Source organism: Dysidea avara, chromosome 9, assembly GCF_963678975.1.
Source record: "Dysidea avara chromosome 9, odDysAvar1.4, whole genome shotgun sequence".
NCBI lineage: Eukaryota > Metazoa > Porifera > Demospongiae > Dictyoceratida > Dysideidae > Dysidea > Dysidea avara.
This window is the reverse complement of record NC_089280.1, coordinates 18,132,306-18,158,625: the sequence shown is the minus strand read 5'-3', so window position 1 is coordinate 18,158,625 and position 26,320 is coordinate 18,132,306. Positions and strand designations below refer to the sequence as shown.

The 26,320-nt window shown below is 37.7% G+C and overlaps 2 protein-coding genes across 10 annotated transcripts in view; one reads left to right on the top strand and one right to left on the bottom strand.

Moving 5' to 3' along the window:
- Nucleotides 1–1,747: 1,747 nt before the first annotated feature.
- LOC136267433 (hemicentin-1-like) lies at nucleotides 1,748–25,033 on the top strand. Of its 5 annotated transcripts, none has more exons than XM_066062585.1 (21): nucleotides 1,748–1,894; nucleotides 6,809–7,132; nucleotides 7,182–7,448; nucleotides 7,541–7,810; nucleotides 7,861–8,127; nucleotides 8,190–8,450; nucleotides 8,924–9,193; nucleotides 9,244–9,510; nucleotides 9,569–9,829; nucleotides 10,675–10,941; nucleotides 10,992–11,258; nucleotides 11,317–11,577; nucleotides 12,375–12,644; nucleotides 12,740–13,000; nucleotides 13,051–13,317; nucleotides 13,363–13,623; nucleotides 13,745–14,020; nucleotides 22,020–24,047; nucleotides 24,138–24,396; nucleotides 24,448–24,684; nucleotides 24,817–25,033. In XM_066062585.1, the coding sequence occupies exons 1-18, from the start codon at nucleotides 1,819–1,821 to the stop codon at nucleotides 22,070–22,072; spliced, it is 4,446 nt and encodes a 1,481-aa protein (XP_065918657.1). In that variant the 5' UTR covers nucleotides 1,748–1,818; the 3' UTR covers nucleotides 22,073–24,047; nucleotides 24,138–24,396; nucleotides 24,448–24,684; nucleotides 24,817–25,033. The 5 variants fall into 5 exon arrangements, with proteins under 5 accessions (XP_065918657.1, XP_065918655.1, XP_065918656.1 ...); XM_066062583.1 differs by having other exon boundaries at nucleotides 24,745–25,033; XM_066062584.1 differs by having other exon boundaries at nucleotides 24,731–25,033.
- The window catches only part of LOC136267435 (uncharacterized), a 185,184-nt gene continuing 175,257 nt past the window's right edge, over nucleotides 16,394–26,320 (bottom strand). Inside the window, exons 1-8 of one of the 5 annotated variants that reach the window (XM_066062588.1) lie at nucleotides 18,311–18,972; nucleotides 18,100–18,262; nucleotides 17,873–17,977; nucleotides 17,554–17,618; nucleotides 17,466–17,493; nucleotides 17,283–17,415; nucleotides 16,775–16,839; nucleotides 16,394–16,715 (exon numbers count right to left, since the gene is read on the bottom strand). In XM_066062588.1, the coding sequence (XP_065918660.1) occupies nucleotides 16,640–16,715; nucleotides 16,775–16,839; nucleotides 17,283–17,415; nucleotides 17,466–17,493; nucleotides 17,554–17,618; nucleotides 17,873–17,883 (378 nt within the window). In that variant the 5' untranslated portion in view covers nucleotides 17,884–17,977; nucleotides 18,100–18,262; nucleotides 18,311–18,972 and the 3' untranslated portion in view covers nucleotides 16,394–16,639. Of the gene's footprint in view, nucleotides 16,716–16,774; nucleotides 16,840–17,282; nucleotides 17,494–17,553; nucleotides 17,823–17,872; nucleotides 18,285–18,310; nucleotides 18,976–26,320 lie in introns of those variants that run through there. The other 4 variants (XM_066062590.1, XM_066062589.1, XR_010706693.1 and 1 more) reach the window with 4 other exon arrangements.

Sequence of the window (26,320 nt, the reverse complement as noted above, 5' to 3'; positions counted from 1 at the left end):
CCTACTCAGATATTTCATTAGTGTAAAGTATATAGAAATAACACAGAGCCCATAATCGAACCCTGAGAAATTCCACTAGACACTGTAAAGGTTTGAGAAGCTAGACCCCTAACTCTTACAACCCTTACAGGTTACTGGAATTTATTACTGAAAGCTATCTATATGCCTATACTAAAAAGAACATGGTCTGTCCATGCAAAACTATCATCTTTTTGCATATCCTACACACTAACACACAGCCTAACCTACATACCTTTCTGTGACCTAACTGAGCTTGCTGTTACTGGTATCACTAAGAATAGCACTAGTGACATCTCCTTGTACATCACAATCCCAGCAGGATCCCTTCGACCCTGGTTCATTGACTAGCCGGTACTTGCAAGTAAAGACAGTATCACTTTCTTGCAAAGTGAAGCAGGTGTCAAAATGCCTTCTGAAAATCTAGGAAGATGATGTGTGTTCCAATTCCATTATTAAGCACTGAGGTCAAGTCATTTACAAATTTGTCAAACATGGCTATCCTTAGTGAAGCCATGTTGTTGTTTAGCAATTAATCTGTGTTGTATAAGAAACTCTGTTTTACTTGATGGCACAAAAGATTCAGGCAAGAATCTTACAGTGAAGTGAGATCTAACAGGATGATAAATCTTAGAATCGTACCGAGACCCCTTTTTAAATCTGAAGGGAGCTTAATAATGAGAGTTTGATAATGGTTACACAAACCATATAACGACTCTCCTTTAAAATCCACACATGTATTCTGTCTAGGCTCTTATATAGCTTTACATGTACTAGTAGCTATTAAGTTGTGATAGTTTTTGTAAAAAATCCTCTTCTGCAACAGAAAGAGAGTTTATCTCATTTTGAGACCTTGTAAAGTCAGGAATATTAGTTACATTCTCCTTGATGTATGCACTGTTAAAGAAACTGAGCTAACACTTCTGCAGATTCAGTGTGACTATCTGTCCTCTGGTTTAAGGCCACTCCAAATAAATTCTCTGTTTCCCGTCCACCGCCCGAATCTGGTTACTGCCAGCTCTAAATATTCCATTATTCCGTATTCTTCCATTATTTTCCGGTTATTCTTGCATACTGATAGGCTCAGTAAAAGCTATTTTGAAACAGTGTCAGCTCACGTGTCAGCAGTGCTATCAAGTCAGCACAAACTTCCGCAAACTTCACATTTGTGTAATTTTTGCAACTTACAAAGGAAGGAACAAGCTTAAGCATGCTTTTATGCAGCCTTTTTGGCAGTGCCAGGCAAATAATGGCTTGAAAAGCTAGCCAATCTTATAATGAAATAATGGAAATGGACCGCCCGCCCGCATGCAAATATGCCTGAGTCCAGGACGGGAAACAGAGAATTTATTTGGAGTGGCCTAATATAATTGCTTGACCTTTTTTCTGGCTCCTTATATAGAACGTGGCTTTGTCTTATATATATCAACTAGTTTAATCTCGAGTTTAAGTAGCTAGTCAGTTAGCTACCTCTAAAATATAACTATAGCTAATAGCTAATGCATTATATTATCAAGCTAGCTATTTGCACAATGTATTTTAACTACCTGAACTCATGTTTGTGTGTGTATATGTGTAAAGCATCATTAAATAAATAAATAAACTAGCAGATATATTCAAACAATCCAAGAATGTCCATTGAAAACAAGGGAATGGTGACGTAAAGCGCACGTGATTACTAGATAGAAATATAAAATGCTGTGGCACTGATGTAGCATGCAGTCTAGACGCTCATGCAAGACTTGGGTAGTGTGAATTTACCTGCGATGATCCTTGGCCTTGCGGTGATCACGGCATGAAATGATGAGCATTTTTGGCAGTGCAACAGCAGGAATGGACCTGAAATCATATCGTTGGATTGCTACTTCTGTTACTGGTAAGCAGCCAACTACAAGTTAAATAGCTACTAGTTAGCTAGGTATACATGTGCACTCATTTCAGTGGCCATATTAATGTCCAACAGACTGAATTTGGCAATTCAGCAGCTATTAATCAATAACAGATGGAGTGATTTGCCGTCCTTTGATCATGACGAATAAGTGACAGTAGCTAGCCAAGAAATTATAAGCTAGCCAAGAAATTAAAGCTAGCCAAGAAATTATAAGCTAGCCAAGAAATTATAAGCTGGTTCAGCCTGAGCTGGTTTGAGAATTCAAGTTAGCGTACATTAACTTTCTGCAACATCAGTTGAGCCGGAAATTCCAGTCACAGCGGACTGCTAAAGTGCAGAAATGTTGTTCTCTTTCATGTTTATTATTATTATTTATTATTATTAGCACTTTACAGTGACCAGCACTGAAGGTCTGACAGCAACATGTGCTGCAGCCTTAGGATTACCTAACCTTATAGCTTGTTATAATATTGTTATTATCTACTTTACCAGTTGGGCACTGGAGGGTGTAGCTACACAGAAGGCAGAGCCTGTTCGAGGTGTTTGCCCATATCCTAGGAGCCTAAGCCGAGGCCTAAGCGAAAATCTTTGAGCTAAATACCCTAAAGTGAAACGGGACAAACACCTAGAAGGACTGAAAAAAAAGCCAACCCCATCGTGACTTGATCCGCAGGCCACCCAGATTCCGGCCAAGCGCCACGCTCGGAGCCAACTTTGGCGAGGCCACCTAAGTAGGGAAATGTTGTTGTTATTATCTACTTTACCAGTTAGGCACTGGAGGGTGTACACAGAAGGCAGAGCCTGTTCGAGGTCATTACACCTGTTCAAGTTAAACTTAGATGGGAAACAGGAGTGCATGAGCAAGCTGAAATATAATATAGTAGCTAACACTAAGTTGTGCCATGCAGAGCAATTGTGCCTTTGTGCTTGCAGAGAAATCTTGTGGATAAACTGATTGCAGTATATAGCTAAGATTAGCATGCAGTCTGTTTGCAGTAGCTATTATACCTAATATTATTTATTACCGTGATGCATTTATAGGGAAAACTGTGTATAAGTAACACCATATATGGTATTGATATAGCTATTTCACAAGCTGAGACATGCCCATACATGGACAATAAGTAAAATACATTCATTGCAGGAAATATATCATTTATAAGTATAAACAAAAAAGCCATACTATTGCATTTACGTGTACATGTGAAGTCATACAAATGAATGGGTCTGGACTAGGGAGCTAGAAGAAATTAGTTTTTATAAGTTAATTTGGTATGATGATAAAATTATTCACATGTTTATCCTGACGATGTGAAGTAGCAAGTATGTTTATTATTACATGCATAGCTAGCTATATGCAGCTATGTCTTGATTTTCTTCATTCAATAACAGCAGTAGAAAATAGTTAAGAAAAAGAAAATAACCACCATGCACTCTGAAGAGTTCCAATACCTGGGAGGATTCAATGCCTTTAGGGAATTACTCTAAAGGGGTATCAATACTGTATGTGGTACTACTACTACCTTCAGAGTATATGCTACTGCATTATAGTCAGTAGTGTTAAATTCTCCCCAGCTATAGGAACTCCATATAGCTAAGAGTGGAGATTACTTTTGATTTTAACAGTGTAGGTAGCTTTAGTGGTTTATGTTTTTATGTATCATTAAAGCATATAGCTAGCTACTACAGTATAGCTAGCCAAACAGCTGGTTACAATTTTCCATTACTTTCACAGCTACATTAGTGCCTGCAACATGATACGTGACTAGATTATACAAAACTTGATCCGAATCGTGAAATCAAATTAGCTACACTACCACACTATTGGTTTTGACCCTCAGCATTACTCAAACTGAAACTACTACTCAAGACTGCAGCTGGTTTAAGAGATGTCTTTTCTGGGTGGTGCATGTGTGCGGTGAGCTTGAATGGCAGTTTTTGGCCTTGTCAGTGAAGCCAACCTGGCTTGACAAGGATCAGTAGTGTACTGGTAAACGGCCTGATATAGTTGGCCAAATGTTTTCTGTGTTGATTTTGCTGCATATCAGCCACTAAGAAGTCAAAGCCCTGCAATCTTGTGTCTGCACTACAGTCATGGTCTACCTCCATTCAGTTAAAGTCTATCTCTTGCTCACCCTACCACTCCCTACTCTCCACCCCTTTGAGAGCCACTCATGATCTTCAGATTTTCTATCTTATTTGGCGGGTAACTCTACAAGCTGCTACAAGTACTGGAGGGTAATAAATTGATATATCTCTTATGTAAATTTCATACTACATATCTTTGGCAAGTTATATTGGCTAGTTAAAACCATTAGCTATATCTCAACAGTTTAGCAACATGTTACTGACTCCCTGTTACACAGGCTTGTAGTAGCCTTCTTTGTAGGTCCCTATAGTGGGATAGTGACTAAAAATAATATCTATTATTGAGTCTGAAAACTTTAACAAATTACTTAGCTAATTACTGTGCAGATTTCTCTGGAATGTTAATGGGCACATGTCTGCCCACTAATAATAATACCACCAAGCAATGCATACATTATCAGGTTGTGTTTCCAAGATCTTACCTTTATAGTGCAAGTTTCTATTCAGCCAGGATATATTTTATGTGGGAAGGGGATATCTTACCTTTGTGAATAAAAAAGGTCAGTCATGACTTCAGGATGTCTTGCAATTGGCTCACTATCATACTGTTTACAGGGCCCTTTAAATATGTTTTGGAGTATCCCAATATGTTGAATCATTTGATGGATTTGTTAACTATGAATGTGATTTATAAAACTTCCATGCTTCAATACAGAGTGGATCTTACCTTTTCAAACCTGGGTCTGCCACTAAGTTAGAAACTCAAAACTAAAGCTCTGTTGAATGCAGAGATTTGTGGTGACTTATCCACAGCTCAAATGCCTGAGGAACCTCACAGCCTGGGATCCAGGATTTTCTTTGCATTTAACCAACACATAAATAATTTCATTAGGGGTTGTTTATTAATCACTATCCCACTTGTTTACTAGAGAATTCTCAAAAAGCATGTGGCTCTAGAAAGACATCAATCTATGGTCAAGTACTATAGCTAGCAGCAGCAGCAACAGCAGCAGCATGTGTAAAGCTAGTGGTCTAGTATATTCCTGGGAGAAAATTTCTAGCAGTAATTGGACTACCGTTAGTAATGATAACACAACATCATACACTACTAATACAACACTGACTATTGTGTGTGCATGTGCACACATGCATGCATGCATGTGTGCACATACATTATAATAATTGTTGGTGTGTGTCCATAACAAATAATCACTTGTTAGCAATGTTTTACTGTTAAATCTTACCATTAGGCCTTTGTAGAATGATTTGAAAAAGGCAATTGCAAAAGTTATAATTAAGCATTTTAATACCAAATTATAAAGTTTATAGATATGTGTAACGCATACAAAGGTGCTAGGGAAGTAATTTAGCAGCAAAGACAGGTAAAACAACAATTAAGTGCTTAAACCACCAACACTGATATCCATTCAATATTTTCTTTATGATGATAGCTAAATTGATTTTGGCTGCACCAGTGAAAAGTAGTAGCTGAGCAAGAATCATCCAAAAAAACTTCCAAATAAGGTGTTCCGTGGAACTCTTGGAACCCACCTCCCTTGGATCTGCCACTGGTGACTATTCATTGTTATGTGGGCTTGTATCAGTAACCTCCCAGCAGATCCCAAGTGGGATAAGACATGTATTTCAAGTCAACAAGTGCATGCTGCTAGCTACAACTGTCTTTGATTTACCAAAACTGCTAGTTTTGTATGTACATATGCAAAGTGTAAAGAAAATTAGGAATTTACCAGCTAGTAGGGATCATTACAGTAAAAGTGCCTTAAACAAGGAAATTAGCTACCTGATGTGCAAATTTATTACTATTGAACTTCTACAACACCGAAAGAGTGGTGTCAGACATACATACATGTGGCTATAATTGTGCAACAAAATGTGTACTGCTATACTAATAACTAATAAGCAAATGTAGGCACTTTGCATAGAGTGCTCGTTACACAGTCCTACACATGAAGAATAATGATACACGAAGTTAGCCTACAACCAATCTGTTTCCAATCTGTTTCAGATTTGTTATAGGGCAATCACTAATCTATGGTGTTCCCGGTAGACAAACAGTGCTCACATGGGCTTTGCAGTGTGAAGATTAGTAGTAGTAGTAGTAGATTGTAGTTTTTTTCTTATTTGCTGTGCCCTTTGTTGTATACTCTTTTCTGCTCTATAACAAATATTCCAATTACTTCAACTGTTGGAGGTATGGCACAAATAATACAGACAATTTCTGTTTATTCTTTAGTGGTGAAGCCCTTAATGTGCTACCGTGAATCGATACCTTGCGCTGTTAGCAAAAATATATGTGCCACAAGGAGGACAAGAGTAAGCCCATGATTTGTGCAATGGCACATACTGTGATACCAAAAGGTACATATGTATCAGGCCAAAGTAACATCTAACAGTAAAAAAATCAACTGTGTAGCCTTATGAGTTATGCTTGTCTGAAAGTGTCAATCAATCAGTAGAAAATTAAATAAAAAATTAAATTTTGTAGCAAGTTGATGGAAGAGTTTCAAGTGGCACTAATGGCATTTTTTGGGCTCATAAATACTGAACCAACACTACCTAAGTGTGCCATGAAGGTATTGTGGGGCTGGTCTCTCATTGACATTTTTCATGGATAGGTACAAACCTTCAATATCCCTACTGTACAGTATGTTAAGTGAACTGTGCTATAAGATATTGGTTGGTTAAGTACATCACTGTTTTAAAGTTCTACATACCTGATTATGTACATACATAGACTTTATGCACACTTTGTCAGAACATACCATGATATACCTTTTCTATTATACGCAGTTCTAGCATTTGCAGTGGTTGTCAGTACACAGTGTAGTTCAGTTGAGTTACTGGTGAATGATAAACAATTTACTGCTGATACTCTGTATATGCCAGTTATGAGTAATATTACTGTTAAATGTAAGTGTACTGATGGACAAGAAAATAATCCTAATTGGTTTTACTCCAATGGGACTGAAATATCTGAATGTGCTCAAGATTCTGATCTGATATGCACTAGATCTGAAAATAAGACCGAAATCGTGTCATTATCACTGCTATTAGTGGACAGTTATGTGTGTAACTATGGCAGTACCTCAAGGAGAATATATATTGACAAACTGGGTTAGTTTGAAATTTTATTTCATTTAGCTTTATAAATTCATAAATTTAGATCCTCCAGAGATCACAGGCCACCTGGCAGGTGGTGCCGTACCAAAGGGAGGAAGCTCTATGTTCATGTGTAAAGCTAGTGGCCTAGGAACACTGGTATATTCCTGGGAGAAAAATTCTGGCAGTAATTGGACTACTATTAGTAATGATAACACAACATCATACACTACTGATACAACACTGGCTATTGGAGAGTACAAGTACAGGTGTAGAGTGAGCAATGAGGCTGGATCAGTTGTGTCTAATAGTGCTACTGTGAATGTGTATGGTAAGTATTGTCCTAACAGTTAAGACATGTAGCTAATAGTAGCTGTTGTTAGGTGATCATGATCGTGATATTTTGTATTTGTGTATATATAGGTCCTCCAGAGATCACAGACCACCCTACAGATAGTGATGTGCCAATGGGAAAAAGCATTACTCTCATGTGTAAAGCTAGTGGTCTAGGAACACTAACATATTCCTGGGAGAGAAAAAGTTCTGGTAGGAGATGGACTACTGTTAGTAATGATAACACAACATCATACACTACTGATACAACACTGACTATTGGAGAGTACATGTACAGGTGTAGAGTGAGAAATGAGGCTGGATCAGTTGTGTCTAATAATGCTACTGTGAATGTGTATGGTGAGTATTGTCCTAACTGTCAAGACATGATGACACATCAGTGTTCATAGGTCCTCCCACCATCACAACTCACCCCACCAGTCAGTTTATAACTGTTAATATGAGTGTTTCTCTAAATTGTACTGGAGATGGTCAAGGACCAATTACATATCAATGGGAGACCTCAAGTGGTAAAAAAGAAGAGTGGAAGGAGATCAGTGTCACAAATAACAGCAGATTTGTTGTGTCAAATTTACAAGAGTCACAACAATATAGGTGTATAGTGTCCAATGAAGCTGGCAAGACAAATTCAAGCACTGCTACCATTTTTGTTTTGAGTAAGCTAGTGTATATGTACACGTGTCTCAGTACGTGCGATTACTATTATACATTGATGTAGAAATCACTACTCATCCCCAAGACAGACTAGTCCCAGTTGGTTCAATGGTCAATTTAACATGTACATCATCAGTATCATCTGATGTGACATTCTCATGGACTCATAATTACAGTGTTGTTGCAGGACAACCAACATCAGTTGGTAACACTAGTATACTAACAATTACAAGAGTGAAGAGAAATAATGCTGGCAGATATGTGTGCATTGTAAGGCATGAATCACTGTCAGTGATGTCTAATACTGCTTCACTGACTGTATATGGTATGTACCAAAACTATATAGCTAATTATAATTAGTCAGAGAAGGTAGGAAATGTGTGTGTGCTACTTACTTTAATAATTTTGGAATTTCACATGAGTCGTAATACAAAACCAGCAAACATTGTAATTCACTAGGGAACAGTACATCTTTAGATGGTGCTTCACATAAACTTCAAGAAAATGTACTTTGTTTTGAAAGAGCCATTGTTAGGCACGTGAAACAGTGATTTTTCATCATTTGCCAAAGAATCCAGGGACTTTTACAAAACAAAGTACACAGCCATGAAGTTTATACAAAGCATTATTTAAATATTCTCTGAGCCCCAGTGAATCCCATTGTTGGCTTGTTTTGTGCTGTAATTGTTAAGAGCAATAATTATACAATTAGCAAGCAACATGCAACACATGTCCTACCTCTTCTATTAGCTAATAGTAGCTGTTGTTATGTGATGTGACATTTTGTATCGTGTATAGGTCCTCCAGAGATCACAGACCACCCAACAGGTGGTGATGTGCCAAAGGGAGGAAGCATTACTCTCATGTGTAAAGCTAGTGCTCTAGGAGCACTAGCATATTCCTGGGAGAGAAAAAGTTCTCATAGGAGATGGACTACTGTTAGTAATGATAACACAACATCATACACTACTGATACAACATCAACTATTGGAGAGTACAAGTACAGGTGTAGAGTGAGCAATGAGGCTGGATCAGTTGCGTCTAATAGTGCTACTGTGAATGTGTATGGTGAGTATTGTCCTATCAGTTAAGACATGATAACACATTGGCGTTCATAGGTCCTCCCACTATCACAGCTCACCCCACCAGTCAGTATACAACTGTTAATACGAGTGTTACTCTAAACTGTACTGGAGATGGTCAAGGATCAATTACATATCAATGGGAAACCTCAAGTGTTAAAAAAGAAGAGTGGAAGGAGATCAGTGTCACAAATAACAGCAGATTTGTTGTGACAAATTTACAAGAGTCACAACAATATAGGTGTATAGTGTCCAATGAAGCTGGCAAGACAAATTCAAGCACTGCTACCATTTTTGTTTTGAGTAAGTATATACATATGTCAGTATTTGTGATTAGTATATTATACATACATTGATGCAGAAATTACTACTCATCCCCAAAAACAATTAGTGGCAGTTGGTTCAATGGTCAATTTAACATGTACATCATCAGTATCATCTGATGTGACATTCTCATGGACTCATAATGGCAGAGGAGTTACAGGACAGCCAACACCAACTGGCAACACTAGTATACTAACGATTACAAGAGTGAAGAGAAATGATGTCGGTAGATATGTGTGCATTGTGAGGCATGAATCACTGTCAGTGATGTCTAATACTGCTACACTGACAGTCTATGGTATGTACCAAAACTATATAGCTAATTAGTCAGTGAAGGCAGGAAATGCATGTGTGCCACTTACTTTAATAGCAATTTCTGTTTGGAATTTCACATGAGTCTTAGTAGTCATAATTAGCAAGCACTGTAATTCACCAGAGAACAGTAGTACTTTAGATGGTACTTCAAATAAGCTTTTGTTTAGAAAGAGCCCTTGTTATGGTATGTACGTGTTGAGCTGGATCCTCAAAAACATTTAATAACTCATGGATGAAATTACACCCGATCCTGAACTTTAGTTCATTTGTAGTACTGCTTGACCCACTAGAAACATTACAAAATCTTGGTTCAAATTATTTACAGCCAATCAAAATTTTCACCATACATTTTCTATGGGAAGCCATAAAACTGTGCTATCCATTACAGCCCTTTCCCAAATTTGTAATGGTGACAAACTGTAAGTGTCTGTTGTTGACACCTTTGCTGTCACCATTAATCATCTGGTTGACTGAAATGTTTACTCTCTTGATAAAAATCCACTTTTAATTTTTAGCTGTTTTTCAGGAATCAGCTTAACTTGTACACACTATAGGCATGCAAAACAGTGATTTTTCATCATTTCACTGAAGAATCCAAGGACTCTTACAAAACAAAGTACACAGCCATGAAGTTTATTCGAAGCACTATTTAAATATTCTCTGAGTGTCATTGAATCCCATTGTTAGCTTGTTTTGTGCTGCAATTGCTAAGACTCGCACGATAGCAATAATTATGCAGTTATTAAGCAGCGCGCAATGCATGTCCTACCTCCTCTAATAGCTATAGTAGCTGTTGTTATGTGATGTGACATTTTGTATCGTGTATAGGTCCTCCAGAGATCACAGACCACCCAACAGGTGGTGATGTGCCAATTGGAAGAAGCATTACTCTCATGTGTAAAGCTAGTGCTCTAGGAACACTAACATTTTCCTGGGAGAGACGTTCTCATAGGAGATGGACTACTGTTAGTAATGATAACACAACATCATACACTACTGATACAACACTGACTATTGGAGAGTACAAGTACAGGTGTAGAGTGAGCAATGAGGCTGGATCAGTTGTGTCTAATAGTGCTACTGTGAATGTGTATGGTGAGTATTGTCCTATCAGTTAAGATATGATAACACATTGGCGCTCATAGGTCCTCCCACTATCACAACTCACCCCACCAGTCAGTATACAACTGTTAATATGAGTGTTACTCTAAACTGTACTGGAGATGGTCAAGGACCAATTACATATCACTGGGAGACCTCAAGTGTTAAAAAAGAAGAGTGGAAGGAGATCAGCATCACAAATAACAGCAGATTTGTTGTGACAAATTTACAAGAGTCACAGCAGTATAGGTGTATAGTGTCTAATGAAGCTGGTAGGGTAAATTCAAACACTGCTACTGTTGTTGTTTTGAGTGAGTATATACATATGTCAGTATTTGTGATTAGTATATTATACATACATTGATGTAGAAATCACTACTCATCCCCAAGACAGACTAGTCCCAGTTGGTTCAATGGTCAATTTAACATGTACATCATCAGTATCATCTGATGTGACATTCTCATGGACTCATAATGGCGGTGGTGTTACACGACAATCAACATCAACTGGTAACACTAGTATACTAACAATTACAAGACTAAAGAGAAATGATGCTGGTAGATATGTGTGCATTGTGAGGCATGAATCACTGTCAGTGATGTCTAATACTGCTACACTGACTGTCTATGGTATGTACCAAAACTATATAGCTAATTATAATTAGTCAGTGAAGGTAGGAAATGCATGTGTGCCACTTACTTTAATAACATATTTCTATTTGGAACTTCACATGAGTCTCAATAGTCATAATACAAAATTAGCAAACACTGTAATCACCAGGAATCAGTAGTACTTTAGATGGTACTTCACATAAGCTTCAAGAAAATGTACTTTGTTTTTAAAGAGCCCTTGTTATGGTATGTACGCGTTGAGCTGGATCCTCAAAAATATTTAATAACTCATAGATGCAATTACACACGATTAATGTTGAAATTAGGCTCATTTGTATAGTACTGTTTGACCCACTAAAAATTGTACAAAATCTTGGTTCAAATGTCTGACATTATATTTATGGCCAATCAAAATTTTCACCATACATATTTGGGAAAGCCATAAAAGTACAGTGTGCATTGCTGTCCTTTCTCAAGCTTGTAATGAAGCCAAACTGTACGTATCTGTTGTTGCCACCTTTGCTGTCACCATTAATCATCTGGTTGGCTGAAAAGTTATAATATACTCTCTTGAGAAAAAATCCACTTAAAAATTTTGGCTGTTTTTCAGAATCCAGCTCAACTTGTAGCTACATGTGAAACAGTGATTTTTCATCATTTTCACCGAAGAATCCAGGGACTCTTACAATATAAAGTACACAGCCATGAAGTTTATTGAAGTACTATTTAAATATTCTCTGAGTGCTAATGAATCCCATTTTTGGTAGCTAATAGTAGCTGTTGTTATGTAATGTGAGATTTTGTATTGTGTATAGGTCCTCCAGAGATCACAGACCACCCAAGAGATGGTGATGTGCCAATGGGAAGAAGCATTACTCTCATGTGTAAAGCTAGTGGTCTGGGAACACTAGTATATTCCTGGGAGAGAAAAAGTTCTCATAAGAGATGGACTACTGTTAGTAATGATAGCACAACATCATACACTACTGATACTATACTAGCTATTGGAGAGTACGTGTACAGGTGTAGAGTGAGCAATGAGGCTGGATCAGTTGTGTCTAATAGTGCTACTGTGAATGTGTATGGTGAGTATTGTCCTAACTGTTAATTCACGATATGATGACACATAGCTTAATAGTAGCTGTTGTTAGGGGATGTGATATTTTGTGTTTCTGTATAGGTCCTCCAGAGATCACAGACCACCCTACAGATAATGATGTACCAATGGGAAGAAGCATTACTCTCATGTGTAAAGCTAGTGGTCTAGGAACACTAACATATTCCTGGGAGAGACATTCTGGTAGGAGATTGACTACTGTTAGTAATGATTACTTAACATCATACACTACAACACTGACTATTGGAGAGTACAAGTACAGGTGTAGAGTGAGCAATGAGGCTGGATCAGTTGTGTCTAATAGTTCTAGTGTGAATGTGTATGGTGAGTATTGTCCTAGCAGGTAAGACATGATTATACAAATATATCCACAGGCCGTCCCATTATCACAACTCACCCTACCAGTCAGTTAACAGCTGTTAGTATGAGTGTTACTCTGAATTGTGATGGAACTGGAGGAGGATCAATCACATATCAATGGGAGTCTTTGAATGTTAAGGAAAGACGCTGGACAATTGTTAACAATAGCACTAACAGGAGTCTTGTTGTGAGGAATTTACAAGAGTCACAACAGTACAGGTGTGTGGTAACCAATGAAGCTGGTAGGACAAGATCAAAGAAAGCAATTGTTACCATTTTGAGTAAGTTTGGTTTATATTGACTAGAATATTATGTTATTGTAACAGAAATTACTGACCAACCAAGTAATCCTACTACAGTTGTGGCATTAGAAAAAATTATGTTGAACTGTAAATCATCTATTGGTGATGATGTGACATACTCATGGCATCGTGACAGCAATGGTATTCCCTCCAGATCAACAGGGAAGAACAGTCAGACACTCACTATTCCTAGTGCTACTCCACGTGATGAGGGAATGTATTACTGTAAAGCCAGCAAAGAAGGAATTAGTGTCAAATCTAATAGAGCTGTTGTAACAGTGAATGGTGAGAATTACCTTTATAGTAGCATTAATGTTCCCTTAAGCAAAAGTTTGTCAATTTGTGTGGATATACAAGCATACATGTATTGTCATGCATCCCTCCTTAATCTCCTGCATATATGCAGATAAATTATTCATCAATGCAACATCACCTGATCAAGTAATTGGTGAAGGAGAAACTGTTTGGTTTACTATTACAGCAAGTGGCATAAATATGAGAAACTTTGATTATAAATGGGAGAAGAGAGGGGGCCAATTTTCAGATAGAGTGCGTGGTATTAACAGCACAACATTAATAATTCGCAGTACACTTCTATCTGATGAAGGACAGTATTATTGTAATGTGACTAATGAATGGGGTAATAGTATAAGGAGTGATGACATCACGTTAACTGTTGAAGGTATGCATATAATGTTGTGAAGGAAATAAGTCAGGGTTCATATATAGCCAGCAAAAGAATTTAGGGGTTTGGAAGAGCTGATTTTACTCTGTAGCTATGTTTAATTAATTGTATATGTATATATGCAATAAATATAATGCTAGCTGGCTTTAAATTGAAATATACAGCAAACTCATTTAAATGAAGTTTAAATTCCTTTAAACATAGTTAATGGAGGGAGCACAAGGGCGGATTTAGGGGGGGGGGGGGTGCTTGGGGTAAGCACCCTCCCTCCAAAATTTTACCATGTGCAAGCTAGGAAGCTTCTAGAAGTTGCAGTACAGATGCAATTGCATCTTATATGTATGCATGGGCAATGAAAAGATGGAAAGAGAAGGGAGAATGGCTAATCTTTACTTAGAATTACTAAGAGGGGTTCAAATTATACTTTTGGTGTGAGACTTAACCTAAAAGCTGCTAAAAATCGAAATACTCTAATCGAATAGTCAACTACTCTAATAGAACATCCATCATAATGCTTTTCAAGAAGTTGCCAGTGTGTTTTCTTGACTTGTGCACTGCTATCTTACCATTGCTCCAAACATCCTGCCATATACTAATCACTTTCTGGAACAACTTCTGTCAAATAGTTTAATATTATAGTGGTTATTTTCAGTTGTTGCTACATTGATGCTTGGGTCGACATGCTTAATTAATTTCTTAGCATGTATACAGTTAACAAGGCTGTAGTATTTGAGAACTGTTTGTTTTTGTTTTATCAGTACCAAAGTTCCATGTTGCATTTATCTGATTCTAGCATCAATTGAAGCTAATAAAATTTAATGTCATACAGGGTTTGCACTCCCAAACCCCTTGAAGCTCAACTTTAGAGGCTCAAATGATACCACAGCATTTACACTGTCATGTTATAAGGGGGTTAGTTGTGGTCAAAATCTAGTTGTATATGTAAGTGATTTTGGACTCTGGTTGTAAAAAAATTATATGGTGATGGGGCCATGTAGTTGTAAAAGTCAGATTGAAATAGTAACAGAACAGTCTGTGGCTATATATACTACAAAGTTGAAGTTATTTTTGTAAATCTCTACAATGACCTTAAGATCCAATATGTATGTCTTTGACAATCCACTATTATGTATAGCCTTATATATAATCCAATAGCATTTATAAGTATAGTTCTGTTTTTCTAAAATTGCTTACAACTGAACCCATCCATCTTGTACCCCCACAATCTTTCAGTACAATAGAGTATTTGGTTAAAAATAGCTTCCAGATTCAATCTTGTGATAGCTATATTCCAAAAATTTCCCGAGGGAGCATCATCCCAGACCCCCCTAGTTGGAAAATTCTATGTATGCGTACTCTACACACTGCATGGTGAGTGTATACTTACCCTCTCAAGCCCTCTCTTCATTGTTACTGTTTGGACGTTATAGTTTGAGCCATGAGACTGTAAAGCACACTAGCTATATACCTTATTAAGCCAAGCAATACACTAAATTTAGCAATCTTGTATATTGATGAATTTACCATATAAATTTTATTATTTATGAATTGATGTAATCAGTTAGTAAAAAACCAAACTCTAAAATTGCTAAATTTAGTGTACCGCTAAATTAAGGTATTTCAAACATTGATCATATGTGTAGCTGCATCCTTCTCCTTCCTGTAAAGAATATATTTGTAGTTACTGGCTGTGATCTTAAATGACATGCAGCTAGGAGCTATTACAACTGTTCTGGAATAATGGTGTCATTTCATCATTATCAAGACTCACGGTAGTGAGTCGCGCGGCCAAGAAACTACAAAGCGCACGCCCAATTAAAAGACGCGCGGCCACTACTGTGAGTTATTTACGTGTAGGGCCGGTTTTGCAATATTAGTCCTAAATTATGCAACATCTCTCAATAGATTTGTATTGCGTTACGTGATAAAAAATCTTTAGGAGTCGTTATCATCATCATAGTTTTCTTGCGACCTCGCTAAAATAAAAAAGTAACCATCGCAAAATAAAAAATAGGCGTATTTCACTTTATTTCTCTACCTTATGTTACAACTACTGTCACGTTATACCAGTCAACCAGTCAACATAGCCGTGTTTGTATAGTCCATCTAGCACTGACATTATCCAATCCTGGTTTGCCTATACGCGTATTTTCTTCAATCAACCTCTAATCCCTACAATAACTTTTAAAGACACGACGTGGACACAAACTCTAATGCCTGATAAACAAGTTGTGACAGCGTGCTGAACCGTAAGTTCCCTAGGGATGGCGTTTTAAGCAGAAATCTTTTAAATTCCATTTAGTACCACACCCCATGCGAGCGTTTATAAATCGCCAGTTAGGGGTTACCACCTCTATGTAGTGTGTACCATGTAGCTTGTGTTGTGGCTTTCATTAAGTATTATGCACACACAAATGGTGCAACAAAATTTTGTAATGGATTGCTCGAATGTGGTTGGTGGTGTTGTGGCTCGAATGTGGTTCGTGGTTTGCCAGTGACCATGTATGAGTTGGGGTTGGTCCACACAACTTACACAATATTCAAATTTCATGATGGCCATGATAATTTCTTGCCATATGGTAAACATACAACAACGTGTAACAACGTTAATTAACATCACATCAAGACTTGACTAAAAATAGTTCCAACAATAGTGATGATTTCTTGTATGTCAGCATGACGATATTGAGACCTGTAAAAGAATAAGCAGGCACTGAAGTTAACCTTAAATTAAACACTCATGCAACTGACCTGGAACATCGGTCGCAACACCAAAAACACTTGTTTCGATATCTGATGACATAATCCAGCAGGCACTGAATTAAAAGAGAATGTACAAAAAATCAATATGCCGGGCTGTGTCAATAATAGCATGGATAATCAAAATGAACAAAAATTATATCCCAGGCTAAGTGAATGAATAACATAACTGTTGGGTAAGCATGTTAAACCAGAACATTAGGACATTAGTCAAACCAGAACATTAGGACATTAGTCAAACAAAAGTACGCTATCACAACTTGGTCATAATACAATGTTTGTACCACTGGACTTCACACCGGTTGCCCAAAAATTGTGCCATTCCGGGACAACAGCATAATTATGAAACAAATAGTTACTACAACACAGAAGGCTTACTGTTGCACTGTCTACACTGATATACCATAATTTAAAAACATAACAGGTGAGCATTAAATACAATACACTTAATATCTGGGTACTAGGAAAACATCACTAACATCACAACATGTAAACTGACCTGGAAATTAACACCCTTGATGCCACTACAGTCTACACTGGATACTTGTTCGAACCCATCAACACTATGCCTGATACATCTGAGTAGACTGACCTGCAAATTCACATCACTAGTATACAGTGATAATTGATAACTGCAAAAACAACAATTGCAATAATACAATTCTTCTGTACGTCAACTAACCTGAAATCATGACACTCAATACCGAGACCTGTACTAGAATAAGCAGGCACTGAAGTCAACCTTAAATTAAACACACATGCAAACTGACCTGGAACATCGGTCGCAACACCAAAGACATCTGTTTCGATATCTGACGAAACAATCCAGCAGGAACTGAATTAAAAAGAGAATGTGCAAAAAATCAATATGCCAGGCTGTACCAATATAGGATGAATAATCAAAATGAACTAAAATATATATATCCCATATGCAGGTTAAGTGAGTAACATAATTGTTGGGTAAGCATGTAAACCAGAACATTTGGTCATTAGTCAAACAAAAGTACGCTATCACAAACTGGTCACTGATAATTGATAACTACAAAAAGAACAATTGCAATAATACAATTCCTCTGAATGTCAACTGACCTGAAATTCATGACACCAGTATCTTTGTTCCTGCATAGTCTCAACTTACATATGTACCATGATCACATTCAACTGCTAGTGGATAAACCAGTATGACCAGATGGCCTGCAAAAACCAACAAGCAGGTGTTAAATACAATACACCTAAAGCCTGGAATATGAAAAATATAATATAAGCATTATTCCACACTGATATAGTAATAGATTATAGGATGTTGTGGAACTTGCCTAAACGTGTAAACTTGAACATGAGGACAACTGCATAATCTGGACACTTGGAATTGTCCAATACCTGATGAACCGCAAGTAGGTACTAATGACATTCACTTCAACATTTTATCCCAGCTGGGTGAATCTCTTGTAACTGGGTAAAAAGGTGTTTATTTTCCACCTGCAACCAAAGTTCTACATTTCTGTGGTTGGGTGTACATAAACTGACCTGGAAAATCAGTATGCCATAGGGTATGGAAATGGTTCCTTTCCTTCTGTTGTGACATTACTTACAGCTGACTGGTAAATGATCATCGATGTCCCCATGGACCCCAACAATGAGTATACCAATAACTTCACAAGTTGGAATGAATTTCCTTTCAACATGTGGTGGAATGAATTTTCTTTCAACATCTGGTGAACAGGTCCAAAATCCCTATCGCACAAACACGGTGAATCAGTGTGTGGCGATGTGACACGTTGCACAAACTTCACTCCTCGTTTCGTTAGCATTCAAGACCGGCATATATCATAGAGTCCCTCAGTATTCTTGACTCTTACTTTTTCAAGCGTTGCTCAAGCGATGTAGTTTCTCACGAGGGGCTCGAGTTTCTCAGTAAAGTCGAGCCGATTAAAGTACGCCTCACCATCCAGTTACATTCTTAAACCATTCAATTTAAAACCACGTATCATGAGTGTCCGCTTAAGGTAATTAGGGACTTTCCATGAGATTTCCCCTAAATAGATCACGTGTTAGTTGTCAATCTGGTGGATTCTGGTGGTATACATGGTTCAACAATGCGGTAAGTGTAGTATAAGCTGTCAATGAATAATTGTTTGTGCACTGCTAAACTAAGTTATTTTTGTGTGATAAGCATGCTTGAGGAAGGGTCTGGGGGACGAGACTAAATTAATGTTTTGACAGCAGTTGATGATGGCCAGGCAAAGAACTGCGAGAAGAACTGCGAGAAGAACTACTATGATAGTATGATAGTAGGGAAAAATTCCCACCCCTATAGCTCTGCCTAGGGGCATTATAACTACATTATCTACAGCTACTGTATTATGTTGCTGATATGTACATTCAGGCCAAGAATAAAGGTGAAAGTGGTAGTAAGGCTCAATCCTATTATTCTGCTGAACAGGCAAGGGAGTCTGGGACTCTGGGGACATGTTCCCTCAGGAAAGTACAAGTACTACAACTTTTTTGTTTTAATTGCTTCATCAAGTATAAAAATTTCAGTCAAAATGTGATGATCGAGCTCTGGTCTTATGCACTGGTTGGAGTGGTTGTATCGATACTGCACTGTGACATCCTTGAGGGGTTAGTGCTGGCATTGTCCATGGCAATACTATTCCATCTCCCCGAGTCTTGATGATTGAGTCCTCCATTCCTTTCTCTGCTGCTCCAATCCTGAAGTTGTGACCACAGTCAAAAGGTGACGATCGAGGCTCTGGTCTTGCATCTATACTGTACTGCAACACCCTTGAGGGGTTAGTACCGGCATTGTCCATCGCAATACTGTTCCATCTCCCATATACAAGTCTTGATGGTTGAGTCCTCTATTCCTTTCTCTGCTGCTATAATCCTGAAGTTGTGACCAAAATATTAAAAAATGGTTATAACATGATAAATGATTATGATGATAACAATTACAAATGTATTTATAGCTGTGTAGCAACTGTGAACTAATTAGGCACTTGCAAGTTTAATTAGGTGTCTGAAGCATTTAATATGCACAGATATGAGATATTCATGACGTGCAGGCAGTAAAGATAAATTTACTCTAATAGAACAGTCATACTACACCGTAAATTCATACTTCCGAATTTACGGTCATTATTATGTATGGATTTTACTGACTCTCCAAGATAATATTCTGTATTAATGTTAATTGCTCATTTCCAAAAAAAATTACCTTTTAAACCAAATGTAGAGTCTATCACTGACAAAAATGAGTGATATCCACCCCAAAAACACCTTCGCTGTAAAAAAGGTGCGCCCAAGAAACTACAAGTACCTGGAACCCAATGTAAAAAAGAAAAAGAAAAATCAGCTTAGCTGAAGTGAAAGTAACTGGTAACTTAAAGAGCTGATATCTGAAGCGGCCAAGAATACAATTACTAAAGTTTAATCCATGCAAGAACACCTTGGCTATAAAACAGGTGTATACATGAAAGTAACTGGCAACTGAAATGGCTGATATCTGAAGCGGCCAAGAATGAATGGTCATATACAACTAATTCAAAAATTTAACACTGAACCTTTATAATTCAGCTGTGTTCTATATTCACTCTTGCTGCATCGTAAAGTAATTTCTTTTAATTCTAATTGGCTGGTAATTTGGCCGCCTTTTTTTGCTCTATTATACTGACTATTAAAAAAGGCGGCCAATTTACCAGCCAATTAGAGTTAAAAGAAATTACTTTACGATGCAGCAAGAGTGAATATAGAACACAGCTGAATTATAAAGGTTCAGTGGTAAATTTTTGAATTAGTTGTATATGACCATTCATTCTTGGCCGCTTCAGATATCAGCCATTTCAGTTGCCAGTTACTTTCATGTATACACCTGTTTTATAGCCAAGGTGTTCTTGCATGGATTAAACTTTAGTAATTGTATTCTTGGCCGCTTCAGATATCAGCTCTTTAAGTTACCAGTTACTTTCACTTCAGCTAAGCTGATTTTTCTTTTTCTTTTTTACATTGGGTTCCAGGTACTTGTAGTTTCTTGGGCGCGCCTTTTTTACAGCGAAGGTGTTTTTGGGGTGGTTACACTTAGGTGACTCACAATGCTTTAATTGCAAGCATTATGAATCACTTAAACAAAGTGGCATCATATTTCAGCCAAAATATTGCCAAATTTTAATACTAGCTGAATAGGCTTAATTTGCAAAATTTTTCTGTGGGGGCATCATGCCCCCAGACCAACCAGTTTTGCTTTTCTTAGCCAACCAACCAGTATGTTAGCACCCCCCTTCTGAAATCCTAGATCCGCCCCTGGAGCAGAACACCAAATCTTTTTTTGTCAGCATTAAAAAGAAACAGCACATTAGTCACAGTAATGACACATGTTGTTACACAAGGCCAGTTGAGCAACCGCTAGAGAGTGTTGGAGTTTTCAAGTCACCAATTTGATGGGATGAAATCTAAACAAGTGACTAAGAAGAAAAACTCTACTGCCAATGTACCAAGGATGGCTCCAGGGGCGGATCCATACTTTTGGAAAGGGTGCCAAACACTACAGGGAAGGCACAACTTAGTGTGCAACATGCCAACCTAGGGGGTCTGAGGGTATGCCTCTCCCCCAGAAAATTTGAACATTAGACCTTCTGAGATGGAATCTGAGAGTGATTTCAGCATGGGTTCATGAGGTGACTGCTCTATTAGGGTATCTCAATCTTGATAGGCGTGGTAAGCTCTTGACTATAGTCCATGGCATTAGACCATCTGAGATTGAATGAGTGGTTGATTTCAGTAGTTTATTAGAATAGCTATACTATTACTGAATATTTGCTTGACACAGTGCTGTATATTTCATGCCTAGAGTATCTCAATTTTGATGTTTATGTACGTAGTGTAAAATTGTTGATGGGCCAGGGTTTCTCCTGCTGAGCTATTTCATATAGCCTGTACAGCAGTTCTGCACAGTACACACCTATCCGTGTGAACTCAAATATAATGGCAGTAGCTAGACAGGACCTTAGATTGTAGCTCCCTTGAAAATGTTGACAAACTCTGAATATTGGAAGGTTTATACATTTAACAGATTTTGGTGTGTAGCTATATAGTTGTATAGACAACAATCAAAGGAAAGTTACTGTTTATGTTTAACAAAATTGTTTGATTATACACTGCCACTAACATACACACAACTAACTGTACAGAACTAGCTGTGTACTTTTATGTAACAATCAAATATAATTGTGCGTTTTAGCTAATAAGCATGAAGGCTGGCCGTTGGGAGTCTTGGGACTACACCATTTATAAAACAGAGAATGGTAACATTTGTATAGTTAAAAGTCACCAACAGAAAATAAAACATCACTGGGCAAGATTTTTATGACATATACGACGTATACACTAAAAGATTTTGGAGGGGAAGGTCAAGAGCCCCCCCACCAAATCCTCCACTGGGTGGCTCTACATCATCTTCAAGACAGATGGACTCTGCTTCTACATGTGGCTCTAGATCCAGCACTGTTGCCACTCATTCAAGCAAAACCAAGGCAAGCAACACACAGCATCAGCAAGAGAAAAGTGACTCAAGCGCTGTCATGGCAAGATCAACACATAAGAGAAAGGCCGCAGATTTGAACAGCCAGTCCCTGCAGCTTCAGAGTAAACACCAGGAAACTTGTCCTTTGACTACAGATGATATTCCTACCATAATCAAGGCCATCAGGGAAGTGCTTCCAGAGTCATCTAACCCTCTGAGACTTCTCAAAAGAGTCAGAACTTAAAAGAAACTATCATGCCACCGATGGCACAGAATCCAACAACAGCGATGAATTTGGTGAGTACTTACAAACTTAGTGTATAAAAACTTAACAATTTGGGTGCACATTGTCTGTGGCACACTATGAGAGAACGGGTTCCTATAATAGAGCCTTCTGTTTTGTTGTTGTTGTTTTCACCTTCTTTGCTTTATCCCCCTCACCTTGAGACATCACGGACTCTGTCACCTGTTATGTACTGTAGCCTAATTGCATGCTTTCATCTACAACCCCAACCCCAAGTTTGTGAGGTACAATAGTGAGAGACTGTGCATTCAGCAAATTCACTTCCACTGGTGTGCCATCAACACCTTACTCTATCCTTTTCAATAGTGGCTTCATCATATTCAACACCAATCAATATCTCTCCTACCACCAGTGTTGTATTATATGCCACTTAATGCCACCAAAGACATCTTAATTCATCAGAAGTCAACTGTTGGTGGTGCATTTGCACAGAATATATCAGACAATTGATTCCCAGTCTTACTGTATGCTACAATTTTTTTACATTGTTTATATGTGTAGCAGGTGCCAATGGCCAGCATGGTTGATTGTACTCACATCATGTGCAGTAAGATATAATTATGTATGCATCTATGTGGCAGTATATACATACAAGGTTGACTAATCACACTTGCCATAACTGCATATACACGTGTATTGTATGTGTATGTGTACCTAGCAGCAACTCTTACAGCACAACTGGACACCACGATTGATGCACCAAATAAATGTTTGTTACTCTATTCTTTACCACTGTAGATAGAGCTTCACATGTATCAGACTAAATGAGCCACAGGCTGACTATGCAGGTACTATTGCCATTCAAGTGTGGTGCCATTACCACTGTCCGGTTCGCAAGTGCTTGTCAGCTATCATCATACAAAGCTAATACTGGCACCTTGGGGGATGCACACTACTGACCCTAGCAACTGCTGTTCCCTTACACCAGGAGTACCAATATGCTGCTGTCTCAATGGCAAATATTGGTCCCAACATGGCCAGATGGTTGCACCTACATTCTGTCAAATATAGACATGCAGCTCTTTCTGCACCAATTCCAGAAACAGACCACCACCAGCTCTGGTTGCAATGCAGCATCTCCATTCCTAATAGTGGGAATATGATAGTATCGGGGTCTCCCCTAGGATGACTGCCTTGCATGTATATATATATTAGGTATACATAGGCTGTATGTATACGTCAAGGTGAAGGCTTGAATACAAGGTATTTGGAGGAATGAATGCGATTACCCAACTCCAAATTCCACCTTACCCAAGTATCCGTTGTCTTAAAACAAAAAAGCCCTTTCATGTTTAGCCACAAAATAGAGGTGAATATTTGATTTGGCAATGGCAGCTGACATCCCATATACATTTACCAAACCACCCCCACAATCAACAGCTTGTGAGAGGCAAAGAACACTCATGGGAACAGTGGCTGATGTCACCTTCATCCCAAAACAGGTAAGCGACCAACATTAAGTGTTTCATATAAAACTCATGATTGATATTGTTAAACAATTGTATTGTGCTCTGTGTTTATGTACCATGTAGCTGGGCTGCCAGTGTTAAGGAGGCATCCACAAAATCAGTTTATCAATAGGAATGATAAAGTGACATTTGAATGTTTTGTTAATGGAAATAATTTATTAAACATCACCTGGGTATAGAACAGCATCCCATACACTGCAGGGAATATCAGTATAACAGATCATAGCAACATATTAACAATTGACAGAGTGGCAAGTATCAGTGTAAAGCTACTAATGCCGATGGGAACAGTGCTACATATCTAACAAAGTTGATTTGATAAGTAATGCACACTTTCTTTTTACTATAACAGTTTACTTGCTTATTTTTATAGTACTGCCACAAATCCTTAACAACCTTAGTGATGTTACAGTACTTACTGTGAATTCAACACAGTTCACTTGTATGGCATTAGGTACTGAAGTGAAGTACCAGTGGTTAAAGAATGGTAAACCATTGCCTGGACGGGGTACTAAGTCCACATTGACAAGATAAAGGAATCACATGAAGGAAATTACAAGTGTGTGGTTAATAATAAAATAATGAGTCTAATCCAACAACAGTGTATATGGTATGTGAGAAATATATAGGTCTACTTATACATAGTCAAATGTAAGCCCACTGTTGATAGAGAAACTACCAAAAAACCTTTATGTGTTCGGGGAAGAATTTGAGGTGAAATGTACTGCTAAAATTGATTTAGATGCTCCAATCAACTTGATGTTCTCTGGAACATGCCAAAAGACATTGATATTAATGGTGATGATGAAAATAGCAAACGGAATACATACTCCACTCTTATTATAATTATTGTGTATAATTGTAAACCTCATATGCATGAGTATTATGTTGTAATTAATTAGTAAAGTTTGTGAGTAACACTTTGAAAAAAATCAAAAGATTGTACTGATACTATATAATCAGGTAAATATTCCATAACTGTATGGCGTTAAGATAGAAACTGAATTTGTATGCGTCAATCCTGGTAAGTGGTTGAATGAACTTTAAGTGATTGCCCCTTGTGGCTTGTGTAGAATATTGGATGTAACTTGAAAGTGATAAATTTACGCATTCATAGATGATTTTATTGAAGGTATGCAAACGTAGTTCTTTAATTCAAATTTCAACACTGTTCCAGTTCAGTGAGTTGAGCATATCAGTAACACTACTTGTACGAGAATAATTTGACATTACAAATCATGCAGCACGTCTCTGTACACTCTCTAGCTTATTTATTGCACATCTGGTATGGGGAGCCCATACTGACACAGCGTATTAAAGAATTGGTTTAACGTATGTTAAATAAAGATCAAGTTTTATTTTTCTCTGACAAGATCTGAAGTTTCTGTGGAGAAATTCCAGTGCTGAGTTTGCTTTCTTACAAATGACATGTGCATTGAAAGACAACTTGGAATCAATTGTAACTCCGAGATACTTGGCTGAGTTAACTGAAATGAGACTTTGATTATGTAAAGTGTACTGTGTTGTTATTGGGTAAAACCATGCATTTATCAATGTTCAGCTTCATCTTCCATATTCTCTCCCTTTCTTCAAGGGTGTATAAGTCATTTTGTAAAGTTCTAGAGTCAGCTTGCATCTCAATTTGTCTGTATAATATACAGTCATCAGCATGCAAACGACATGATGATGTTATTTGACTAGAAATATCATTAATATAAATTAAGAATGGAAGGGGCCCCAGTACCGTACCCTGTCAATACTTCAGCAGGGCTTGAATAGCATTCACCACATACAACTTGTTGAGTACGGGAAGATAATAATTCTAATATCCAACTTAAAGTTGAATTTCTAATACCGTAGTGGTTGAGTTTTAATAGTAAATGACGATGAGATACACGGTTGAATGCCCTACTAAAATCTAGCAAGATTACATCTCATTGCTTCTATCATTTAAACTGATGGCTAGATCATGAACTGTTTGTATGAGTTGAAGTTCATCTGAGTGGTCTTTTCGGAAACCAAACTGATCAGGTGAGAGAATGTTGTAAGTGTGAAGGTGAGACATTATGTTACTATAAATTACATGTTCCATGAGTTTGCTACAAATAGAAGTCAAGGACACAGGTCTGTAATTAGAAGGATTCTTTCTGTCACCTTTCTTAAATATTGGACACACAATTGCTTTCTTCCAATCTACTGGCACAATACCTTGGTGTAAAGAAGCAGAGAACAGGAGTTGAAGGCGA